The following is a 12,753-nucleotide window of genomic DNA, read 5'->3' as shown; positions in this document are numbered from 1 at the left end:
TATGTGTGTATATATATGTGTGTGTATACATATTTATACAGAACTTGTAAGTGAGGGACATTATTTGAATAAACACATACACTATCATTTGAGTACTCTTAACCTTGAATTGTGATACACTGTCTTTCTTTTTTATAAATATGAACATACAACTACACACACACACACACACAAGAAAGACAGACAGACAGAGAAGGAAGCCAGACAGTGTCAAGCAATATAAAACTGTGGTTCAGTTTTAATTTCATTATTTAAAGAAGATCATTTCTCTAATGTTAGCGGTACACTTGCTAGCAAATTTGTTGATACAATATTTCCTGGTCAGGTTATTGGATTATCTTGGCCATCTACGACATAAGCCATTAAACTGTTTAACCCTGTCAACAAAAGTATCACTTGAAAAATGTCACGTGACCGAGTTTAATTGGGTAGAATTGGGCTCTTGTGTTTGCAGAGAACTGACCTTAGATGTCACAGAATGTACAATACAAACAGCGTTGTAAATATTTGGTCAATGCTATTATTAATAACTATGTAAACAGAAATAAAAATTCACGAAATAACAAAGATTTTCCACAGAAATTCTCAGAAACTGTCAAATTTAAATAAAAAGAATTTTTTTTTTTTTTAAATTCTGAAAAAAAAAAATTTTTTTTCTTTCTATTAAAATAACTAAATAAATAGAGAATGTTCAAATTCGAATGTCTGTGTGTGTGTGTGTGTGTGTGTAGGGTGGGGTAAAACAACAATAACAAGAAAAATAGAATCTAAATTTAGTGGGGGGAAAAAGAAAAGAAATTTTTGTTATGAATGAAGGGTTGTGTTTGGTTGTGAATAGATCTTGTTGGAAGTGGACCTGAAGGTTTACTGTCTTAAATTGATTCTCCTTGCTTCAATTCTTTGCTTTTTATATTCAGCGGCTCTGTGTTTTGAGTTCTTTTAAATTACTCTTTTAAAAATGATTTAAAAAAAAGGAAAAAAAAATAATAATACTTGGTATTCAATGAAATTGAAAGCAATGAGAATAAAAATATCATTTTCAAATCTAATAAATGATATTCAACTGAAAATTATATTTCTATATCATCAACAACATTCAAAAATTTTTTTAGTCTTTTGCTTTATATTTACAGCATTTTTTTTTTATTATTTGCTTATTAAAAAATATTTCTATAGTTATTTTTATTCTATATTCTCTTAATTTTTTTTTTCTCTTATTTAAATTATTTCTAAATGAAAATCGTAAAGGAGCTGATAAAAATATATTTTTATGTGAATCGTATAACTAAATAGAATATTAAAAGCTTTCTTTCTTTCAAATCAAATGTGAAAACATTCGTTTAAATATCTATTTAATTTTTATTTATTTTTCTTGTTCACACTACCTGCAACCTGACAGGGTTAAACATGATTTAAATCTGTAATATATAATAAATTTTACCTCTGCTCTTTGGAAATGTTTTAAAGGCGGAATTTGGAAATCTTGTCATTAACATAATAATCGCAAGCAAAATAGAAGAAAGATTCTAATGGGATTCTGAACACACCAAAAGGGAACAAAGTGTCTTAATGTAGGGGACACATATGAAAGGGAGTCGAGAAATGAGATGAGACAGTTGGATGTGGTTATTCGGATGCAGGAAGCGGCGAGCTGGCAGAACCGTTAGCACGCCGGGCGAAATGTTTAGCAGTATTTTGTCTGCCACTATGTTCTGAGTTCAAATTCCGCCAAGGTCGACTTTGCCTTTCATCCTTTCGGGGTCGATAAATTAAGAACCAGTTACGCACTGGGGTTGATGTAATCGACTTAATCCGTTTGTCTGTCCTTGTTTGTCCCCTCTATGTTTAGCCCCTTGTGGGTAGTAAAGAAATAGGTATTTCGTCTGTCTTTACGTTCTGAGTTCAAATTCCGCCAAGGTCGACTTTGACTTTCATCCTTTTGGGGTCAATAAATTAAGAACCAGTAATGCACTGGGGTCTATATAATCGACTTAAGCCGTTTGTCCCCTCTGTGTTTAGCCCCTTGTGGATAGTAAAGAAATATATTCGGATGCAGGAGATATGGTATGGCTGAGTGGACATTGGAGTCGTTTTGGTGATAGTCATTTGAGGCACTTGAGGCAAAGACACACACACACACACACAGACACACACACACATTTGCATGTGTGTATTTTCTTTTTCCTTTTACTTGTTTCAGTCATTTGACTGCGGCCATGCTGGAGCACCGCCTTTTTAGTCGAGCAGATCGACCCCCAGGACTTATTCTTTGTAAGCCTAGTAATTATTCTATAGGTCTCTTTTTGCTGAACCGCTAAGTTACGGGGGACGTAAACACACCAGCATCAGTTGTCAAGCGATGATGGAGGGACAAGCACAGACACACAAACATATACACACACATACATATATATGACGGGCTTCTTTCAGTTTCCATCTACCAAATCAACTCACAAGGCTTTGGTCAGCCTGAGGCTATAGTAGAAGACACTTGCCCAAGGTGCCATGCAGTGGGACTGAACCCGGAACTATGTGGTTGACTTTGCCTTTCATCCTTTTGGGGAATGATAGAATAAGTATCAGTGGAGCACTTACAAAACTAAGTTACCAATTGAGCACTGATGTAATTGACTTACACCAACCCCTGAAATTTCTGGCTGTTATCAGAGAAGTATAACCAACTTATTCCATGTGGATTTTAACAATAAAATCTTATATGGACCACTAAGGATCATGTGGACCTCAGCTGAGAACCAACTGCATTGGACCCTGACGTCCAGCTAAGTAACATCTGCTAACTACCAATGGCCTTCTTTTAGTAAACAAAATACCCAAGTTTGAGAAGATGTTTCAAAACCTCCAGATTTTTCAGAATTTCAACTAAGATTAACCCAATAAAGCATAGAAAACAGAATAAGAATAAGGTAAGAACATAAAGTAGAAGAATCAGGAAACGGTGCCGGAGAGGATATTCTTTAAGTCATCCCAATTAAATTTCAATGGCTTCATTTTTAACATAATAGCAAATAGGAAATTAATCAGAGAAAGAAATTGGTATCAAAATAAATAAATAAATTTTTTTTTAAATTGGCAGGAAAATATGTTGAAGTTTGAATTATATTTACTTGTGTATTAGAGTTTTATTTTTGATCATCTTTCACTCAATGTATGGCATGGAAGGAAGCATCGTGCGTGAGAGTATGTGTATAAACACACATGCACGTACATAGATATACACAGATACGGACATACACATTTGGGGGTGTGTATGTATGTATGTATGTATGTAACAGAGCACATACTTATGTGAGAGTCTGTGTGTGTGTGTATGTTTGATTTGACAAACAAGAGGAAACAGTTAATACAGAACGAAGTGTAGTAACCACAGTGGTGGACATAAAGTGCATTCTCTGACAATCACACACACACACAAACATATACACTCCCCTCACACACACACATACACACAAATAAATAGATATGCAAGTGTCAACTTGATCAAGATATATATATATATATATTGGGTTGTCCGGAAAGTCCGTGCCGATTCATAGTAGCTTACCTTTCGACTTATTTTAGAATATGGTTGAGTCCATAAAATTAAAAATGCAAAATGGCAACAATTTACCCATCGCACTCTGTATGATAATGTGTGTGTGTGTGTGTGTGTGTGTATAGATAGATAGAGAGAGATAGATAGATGGATAGATACCCTTGTCTAGATATCACCTAATGGTTGTAAATGTACATCATCATCAGCATAGAAGGGAGGTTGTTTGCTTTTAGTCTTCCAGGAAAAATATTACCTTGTCTGGAAAGAAACAGGCAAGTGTTGACAACAGGAAGGGTATCCAGCCATAGAAAATCTGCCTCAACAAATTCCATGTAACCCATGCAAGCACAGAAAAGTGGACATTAACTGATTATGATGATAGTGCTGTTGATAAAGATATATATATATATATATATATATATATATATCGTTGCCAGGGCAGCTAACTGGCGTTTGTGCAGGTGGCACGTAAAAAGCATCACTCAAGCGTGATCGTTACCAGCGTCGCCTTACTGGCACTTGTGCTGGTGTGCCAGTGACACGTAAATAAAAAAAAAAACACGATTTTTCCATGACCGTTGCCAGTACCACCTGACTGGCCCTCATACAGGTGGCACATAAAGGCACCCACTGCACTCTAGGAGTGGTTGGCGCTAGGAAGGGCATCCAGCTGTAGAAACCCTTCCAAATCGGGATTGGAGCCTGGTGCAACCATCTGGTTCACCAGACCCCAGTCAAAATCGTCCAACCCATGCTAGCATGGAAAGCGGACGTTAAACGACGACGCTGATGATGATGATGGTAACCAATCCTGCTGATTTTCAGCTGGAATTTCTTAGAATAAACACCTGTAATCTTAATGGGACAGGGTTGAGAAAGGCATAGCGCTGACCCTTATCTTCAGCTTTTAACAGATAGAACCACATTTGGATTATTTCTTGGATTACTTCAACTCATTTATTTCCTTCGTCCCCAGCATCTTTCAACTTTGTATCATCTTTTGCCCATCCACAAATATATCTCTCATCTTTATTATCTATCCTACTAGTTACCGAGCAACTTGCACTATCTTTTGCTGCCTGTGTTATCTTCCATTTTACATTATAAAGAAAAACAACAACAACAACAACAGCAGCAACAGCAACAACAACAACAAAAGCCCATTTATATCTTAATTTCGTTTCCAGTAAAAGCAAAATAGACTTTATACGTAAATATCAAACAGAAGCTATGAATCCATTCTGAGATATGGCCAGGGACGATGGAGCAGAGGAGGACCAGGGTAAGTGGCAGAAGACTTTTATTCCTAGCAAGAAAACAAGACAGAAGATGGTGCCCAAGATATGTCAAGGGATGGAAGAAGAGAATGAATGAGGAAAAGAGATGAAGAATTACTACGCAATCTATATCAAAACTATCCAATCAAAAGTGAGCAGTCAAATCCTTCACTAGAAATGCCTGTCACTGGTCAGTGGCAAATAGATTCTTCTTTCTGTTAATGCATACCAACACACTGTGCCATTCATTACAATGGCAAGAGGATATCTCCATTGTATCTGCCTGTACGTTCGCATATTGTCTCCACTCAAGTGAAAAGAAATAAAGAATTGGTAAAACGAAGAAAAAATAGAAGCAATATGCATTTAGGAAGGCTGTTGGGGAGAAAAATCAATTTGTTTCATTTCCCAGAAAGTCCCAATTTCTTTGAAGCTGACAATAACAGGACCCAATCTGAAGATTGAGAAGCCATCAACGAACAAGAAGAAATGATTATTTCAGCAAATTTAGAGGTTAAGAAATGAAACATTTCTTGACAGCCTCTTGGTGGTGACTGGTGACTGATTTCTTTATGGTGAATTGAAGAAAAGAGAGAGAGAGAGAATTTTGGATGGAAATAAATTAACTTGGATACGAAATAAACAATTGGAGAAAGTTTGTCGGTCTCTGTTGTGACTAGACTTGCTGCTAGAGAAACATTTGCCGAGATACGGGAATTAAAAATGAAATTAAATAAAGAGATAAATTAAAGAAATTCGAATAAAATGTGGTTCGTGGGGAAATAAAATATCGAAGAAAATGAAATATAACGAAATGGAACCAAAGTGAGACGAATAAATAATTATTTGTGTTTATTTTCTTTTAGATAATTAAAAAATTATATGCACATGTGGGTACGACAATTAATCTAACGAGTTGCACACTAAGCTATAATAAAGGTAAAAAAGTAAAAAAGAGAAAGCGTTCTTAATCATAACACAGAAAGGAAATAAACACACGGGGACACACACACACACGTGCACACGTGTGTGTACACACACACACAGACATACTATAACTAGAAAGACTACTGTTTGGCAGACAAGTGTCTCAGACATACAATAAATTGTTGACCTCCTGGTTAACAGTCTAATGCAGTCAGTCTATCAAGTTAACTATAGCCTACTTGTGTGCAGGTGAGCAGGTGTGTGTGAGTGTGGGGTATGCAGGTGTGTGCACGTGTGTGTGTGCAAGTATGTATATACATATATATATATGTATATATATACACACACATATACATATATATACACACATATATATATATATATATATACACACACACACACACATATAATATATATACACAGACATGTATGCGTATAATGTGTGTATGTTTGTGGGGGGTATGCAGGTGTGTGTGCAGGTATGTGCATGTGCAGGTGTGTGCACGTATGTGTGTGCAAGTATGTATATATATACACACAGAGACATGTATGTGTATAATGTATGTATGTGTGGGGGGGGTATGCAGGTGTGTGTGTGCAGGTATGTGCCTGTGCAAATGTGTGCACGTGTGTGTGCACGTATATATATATATATATGTATACACACACACACACACACACGCATGTGTATAATGTGTGTGTGAACGCACAAACAGGAGGCAAGTGACAAACAAGTTTTTCCCTGCTTTATTGCTGAATCAGAAAACACAAAGACCTTGAGTTATTGCTTTCTGTAAAAAGGGGGGAAGAAAACGCCGGAGAAGTCGGGGGGACCCCCAAAAAAACAAAGCTATCCAAATACATGCGATCCTCTACCGTCTCCTACACTCGCCACCCCCACCCCCCAACTCCAATATCCACCGATAAATAAAAAAGATCTTAGAATACATGTTGAACCGTTTCCCACCCCTCCATCCCTGCCGCATGCCAATAATACATAAACAAATAAAGAAAGGGAAAAAAAGAAGAATTAATTCCAAGGAAGATAATGATCTTTAGACTCAGCTGCAGGCCATTACGGTTCCGTTACTCCATATGTCGTATTCATGATAGATTTAAGTTTCTGTGTTTCCGGGAATATTTCTCGTTTGGTTGATATATATCGTTGTCAAACCTACCGACTGCAATAATGCCGTGGGAACGCAGGGACAGAAAAAAGTTCAAACAAACAATGAATTTATGAGAGATGTTCTGCACCAGTGACCTGTGACACATTAGCAAAACTTGACAAATTGGCATGCATATTGCACATTAATGCAGGAAGAGTAATATTCCAGAGAGAGGGAGAGAAAGAGGGAGAGAGAGAGAAGACCTTGTGTTTACTATATATATATTGATTGCAAAAAAAAACAAACCATGTTTGTTTGTACATGCTGGTGTCACGAGTTGCATCCCTTCGCATCAAAAAGGTGACTTAGCCATTTAATACAGATCAAATATGAACATTAAAATTTATGTATAATACTCACCCCTTTTTTTACCCACCAAAATTCAAGATTAAAACTAGGGGGTATTCAGAAAACATGGCATTTCACTGCAAAGACACTCTCCACCAACTACGAAGAAAAACTACAATAATATTGGATTGGGTTGTGTATGTTCAATCCACTGCAAGGCAAGGGCCTCAGCATGTTCTCCCCAGTAACCACAGTCTGATGTGGAGGTTGCGAATTTGAGTTGGAGATCGTACTAGTTTGATGAGCCTACTATGTCCCGCACAGACTCGACATGGCTTGGCAGAGAAGTGCAGTGTTTTTTAATACTCTTACTCTGCATTGACTTTCTGTGTTCAACTAGTAATTATTTTATTGACCATGGAAAGATGAAAAGCAAAGCAGGCCTTAGCGGAATTTGAACCTAAAACATCAAGACAGATGAAATACCTATTTCTTTACTACCCACAAGGGGCTAAACACAGAGGGGACAAACACGGACAGACAAACAGATTAAGTCGATTATATTAACCCCAGTGCGAAACTGGTGCTTATTTAATCGACCCCGAAAGAATGAAAGGCAAAGTTGACCTCGGCGGAATTTGAACTCAGAATGTAACGGCAGACGAAATACGGCTACACTTTTCACCCGGTGTGCTAACCATTCTGCCAGCTCACCGACAAATTACAGTCAAGCATTTTGCCTGCTGCGCTAATGATTCTGCCCTCTCACCACACACACACACACACATTGGTTTCAAATTTTGGCACAAGGCCAGTAATTGGAGGGGTGAGGTGCGGGTGGGGGGAGTCGATTATATTGACCTCAGTACTCAACTAGTGTGCATAAGATCTGGTCATCAAATCTAAGTAGAGACTTCAAACTTGAAATCTTCAAAGCCACAGTCGAACCAATTCTACTATAAGGCTCAGAAACCTGGACGTTATCAAAGAAGCTTGAGAGGTGGTTGGATGGAACCTACACTCGCCTCCTTATGAGAGCTCAAAATCTCTCGTGGAAGCGTCATCCAACCAAAATGCAAATATATGGGAAACTACCACCTGTGTCATCTCTTGTGAAAGCTAGGAGAGTCCAGTTTGCTGGACATTGTTGTAGAGCTGAAAACGAGGTAATTTCTACTCTTCTCCTCTGGAAGCCATCTACTCGCAATACCAGAGGGCGCACACTCTCCTACCCTGCTGTAATCTCCAGGGATACAGGCATCGAGCAACAGGACCTCCATAATGCCATGATGGACCGTGAAGTCTGGCGTAGCATGGTAAATTCCATTGTCTCGACCACAGTCAAACAATGATCATTATTATTATTATTATTATTATTATTATTATTATTATTCTCCTCTGGAAGCCATCTGCTTGCGATACCAGAGGGCGCACACTCTCCTTCCCTGATGTAATCTCCAGGGATACAGGCATGATGGACCGTGAAGTCTGGCGTAGCATGGTAAATTCCATTGTCTCAACCACGGTCGAACAATGATGATGATGAGTAGTTATATTACTGACCCTGAGAGGATGAAAGGCAGAGTCAACCCCAGTGGGATTTGAACTCAGAACGTAAAGGCACGCGGGAAATGCCATTAAGCATTTTGCCCGGCAGGCTAACAATTCTGCCGCGTAGCCATACAACTGCTGCAACAGAAATACAGCTGATGCCAGTAATGAGAAGGTCAGTGCAAGACACTATAATGCAGTCTTAGAGTTCATAGTAAACACATTTCTATGGTATTAGTTTAGCAGAAGCAGATATTGCTGTACACAGAAGAGAATTAATCAATAGACACAAAATATATGTGTGTGTATATGTGTGTATATATGTGTGTGTGTGTATAAAAAATTAATGTGGAGATTAGGATTGATCTGCTTCTTATAAACACAGGACTAAAATAGCACCAGTCATCTGAAGTATTCTTCTTGTGAACTGTTGAAATTTCTTTTTAATATTTACGAAAGGTAAAGCAGGTGCAAAATGTAACGAGACTGCCTTTCTCGCTGGGAGAAAATGAAACAGGAGGAGGAATTTGGTGAGAAGACCGCGGTAGGAATGGTAAACAGAATCGTTCAAAGAAGAAAACAAAAACAAAAACAAAAAAAGTCAAAGCATTACAACACAGCAACAACAACAACACACACATGCAAATGTGCAAAAGACTAAAGTTGAAGACTCTGTGTGTGTGTGTGTGTGTGTGTGTGTGTGTGTGTGTGTGTGTGCAGGTGTGTGTCGGCTTCACATTAACAAAATCAAAATGTCTTATTTCTATCAGAGTCTGGTAAGAGAGATAACTGAGAAGATTGATTACTGGGTGGATGCAGCTATGGTCAAACAGTGCAGTTCACAACTAAATGGCCACAGGTTCAATCCCACAGCATGGCACCTCGGATTGGTCAAAATCTTATGAGTGAAAATTCAGGAGGTGGAAACTGTGTAGAAGCCAATCAATGCAAGAACCCGTTCCTGTTGTGAATGGTAGAATTAATCTGTTGCCAGGTCTAACTTGGGATAGGGGAAGTCCCTGTAGCAGTAGAGTCCACTCTATCGCAAACACTGCATTCATAAAATATCAGTCAACTTAACCCCCTCATACCATTCTTGTAGAAATAAGACCATTTAATTGCACATAAATTATGACAGCAAAATCTTATGTTGACCCCACCAAGGGCCATATGCACCCCAGCAGAGAACCACTGATTTAGACACAGAGGCCAGGTGTGTTTATGTCCCCGTTAAGAGGTTACTGTGGATAACACTTCCTCAAGGTATCATGGAGTAGGGATTGAAACCCGAAGCACATGTTCTGCTCAGTACACTTCCACCCGATCTAGCCACCCTGGCTGCCATATTAATGAAGAAAAGAAAGGAGAAAAAGAAAAGATAAACTTACAGGTGGAAGAAACATTTTTCTTCTCTGCCAATCCCTTTAGTTCAAGGGTGGCCATCTCAAGCCGTTCACGTAGACTTTTAACATCCTTCGAAACTGGATTTAGATGAATATCTCTGAAAAGAAAAGAAACGAAAGAGTGTTAATATTGCTTTAGTCACAGAGGACGTTATCATCATCATCATCATCATCATCATGATCATCATCATCGTCATCATAATCATTATTGTTGTTGTTGTTATTTTTAAGGCAGTGAGCTGGAAGGATTGTTATGATGAGAGACAAAATGCATAACAGTATTTCTTCTGACTTAACGTTCAGAGTTCAAATATCGCCAAGGTTGACTTTGCCTTTCATCCTTTTGGGGGTCGATAAAAAATGTACCAGTTGAACATGGGTGGGGATGGGGGTCAATGTAATCGACTCGCCCCCCCCCCCCCTCATCCAAACTTGCTGGCCTTGTACCAAAATTTGAAATCATTATTATAATTATTATCAAGGTGGTGAGCTGGCAGAATCTTTAGCACGCTGGGCAAAAGGCTTAGCAGCATTTCATTCGTCTTTACATTCTGAGTTCAAATTCTGCCGAGGTCGACTTTGCCTTTCATCCTTTCAGGGGTTGATAAATTAAGTACCAGTTGAGTACTGGAGTCGATCTAATCGACTGGCCCCCTCCCCCCAAATTTTGGGCCTTGTGCCTAGAGCAGAAAAGGTTATTATTGTTATTATTATTATTATTATTTATTATTATTATTACTACTACTACAACTACTACTACTACTACTACTGTAAAAACCCATGTGTTTTTTTTGTTTTTTTTGCAAATATGTAAATAAACTTTAGCAGGTGCGTAAATTACACGAGTAGATTGTTTCCAGAATTCTTTTTGAAATTGTTTTTGCTGCAAAAAAGATGCCCAAAACATAAACCTTTGTATCAGAAGTTGACTCATTTACTGTCAGAATAGGCTTTTACAGAAAAAAAAATGGCTTAAATATAATGAAGTTGACTTATTTATGCTGGACGGTACAATGCTTACATTTTCTGTATAAATTTACTAAAACCATTAAAAGGTTAACTACTTTTTGAAGTCTGACATTCATGCTGGTAAACACAGTCTGGGCCATATTTTACATTGCTTAGAGTTTCTACCTATCAGCATAGGAGTGGCTGTGTGGTAAGTAGCTTGCTTACGAACCACATGGTTCTGGGTTCAGTCCCACTGCGTGGCATCTTGGGCAAGTGTCTTCTACTATAGCCTCGGGCCGACCAAAGCCTTGTGAGTGGATTTGGTAGACGGAAACTGAAAGAAGCCTGTCGTACATATATATATATATGTGTGTGTGTGTGTGTTTGTGTGTCTGTGTTTGTCCCCCTAGCATTGCTTGACAACCGATGCTGGTGTGTTTATGTCCCTGTTACTTAGCGGTTCGGCAAAAGAGACCGATAGAATAAGTACAGGGCTTACAAAAGAATAAGCCCCGGGGTCGAATTGCTCGATTAAAGGCGGTGCTCCAGCATGGCCACAGTCAAATGACTGAAACAAGTAAAAGAGTAAGAGTATATTTAATTTCTCCTTTGCAGTAAACCATTCATAAGTTCTGCCCACACTGACATCAACAGTAACGACAAATTTTTAAGTTTGCTTGACATTTTATAAGTGTAAAAGGAATCAAAATTTCGATATTCCATATCAAAGGTTCCGACAAGACTAGGCAGAAAAGAATTCTGCTGGCCCCCGTGCCGGTGGCACGTAAAAGCACCATCCGTTCGTGGCCGTTTGCCAGCTCCATCTGGCTCCTGTGCGGGTGGCACGTAAAAAGCACCCACTACACTCGCGGAGTGGTTGGCGTTAGGAAGGGCATCCAGCCGTAGAAACTCTGCCAGATCAGACCAGGCCTGATGCAGCCTTCTGGCTTCACAGACCCCAGTTGAACCGTCCAACCCATGCAAGCATGGAAAGCAGACGCTAAATGATGATAATCAGTTTGATCGGTCACCTTCTGTCGGTTGAGCAAAAGTGTCATCCAAGCTGATGTTTATTGGTAATTAACCTTAATTTGCAACACCTGTGCGTATTTATCAGCTTCGGTTTTTTTGGTAATTATCAACAACTTTTCCTGTGATTATGAATTGAGAAGACATACAGCAGTGTGCTAAAGATCGGACATAATCTCTCGTGGGCAAGAAATGTAAAATAAAGTTTATTATAAACAACACAAACGCTTTGTAATTTAATAGCTTTCAATGTGACACCTGTTAAATAGAAATTATTTTTATTTAATGAAAATTTAATAAAATCTAATCATAATTAAGTGAAATTATGCTAAATGTAACTAAATTGAAAGCCTTCTTCCTCTGGCTATATCAGTAATTCTGAAAACTTTTGGGTGCGAATTTTACATGAGTAGAAGCTTTTTTTTAATAAATTTTATCCTGAAAAATCACCTGCGTAAATTACTCAGGTGCACAAATTACATGGGGTTTTATGGTATATTTTGAGTTCAAATGATACCAAAGCCAACTATGCCTTTCATCCTTTCAGAGTAGATAAAATAAAGTACTAGCCAAATACTGGGGGTCAATGACATTAACCGAATCCT

At 38.3% G+C, this 12,753-nt stretch overlaps 1 protein-coding gene across 1 annotated transcript in view; it reads right to left on the bottom strand.

The window, feature by feature from the left end:
* The window catches only part of LOC115224035 (alpha-(1,6)-fucosyltransferase), a 248,718-nt gene that overhangs the window by 94,851 nt on the left and 141,114 nt on the right, over positions 1-12,753 (bottom strand). Inside the window, exon 3 of the mRNA XM_036513073.1 lies at positions 10,154-10,266. Coding sequence (XP_036368966.1) covers positions 10,154-10,266 — 113 coding nt within the window. The remainder of the gene's footprint in view (positions 1-10,153; positions 10,267-12,753) is intronic.

Source organism: Octopus sinensis, linkage group LG24 (assembly GCF_006345805.1).
Source record: "Octopus sinensis linkage group LG24, ASM634580v1, whole genome shotgun sequence".
Lineage (NCBI taxonomy): Eukaryota > Metazoa > Mollusca > Cephalopoda > Octopoda > Octopodidae > Octopus > Octopus sinensis.
The sequence above is the reverse complement of the archived record's forward strand: the minus strand, read 5'-3'. Positions and strand labels throughout refer to the sequence as shown.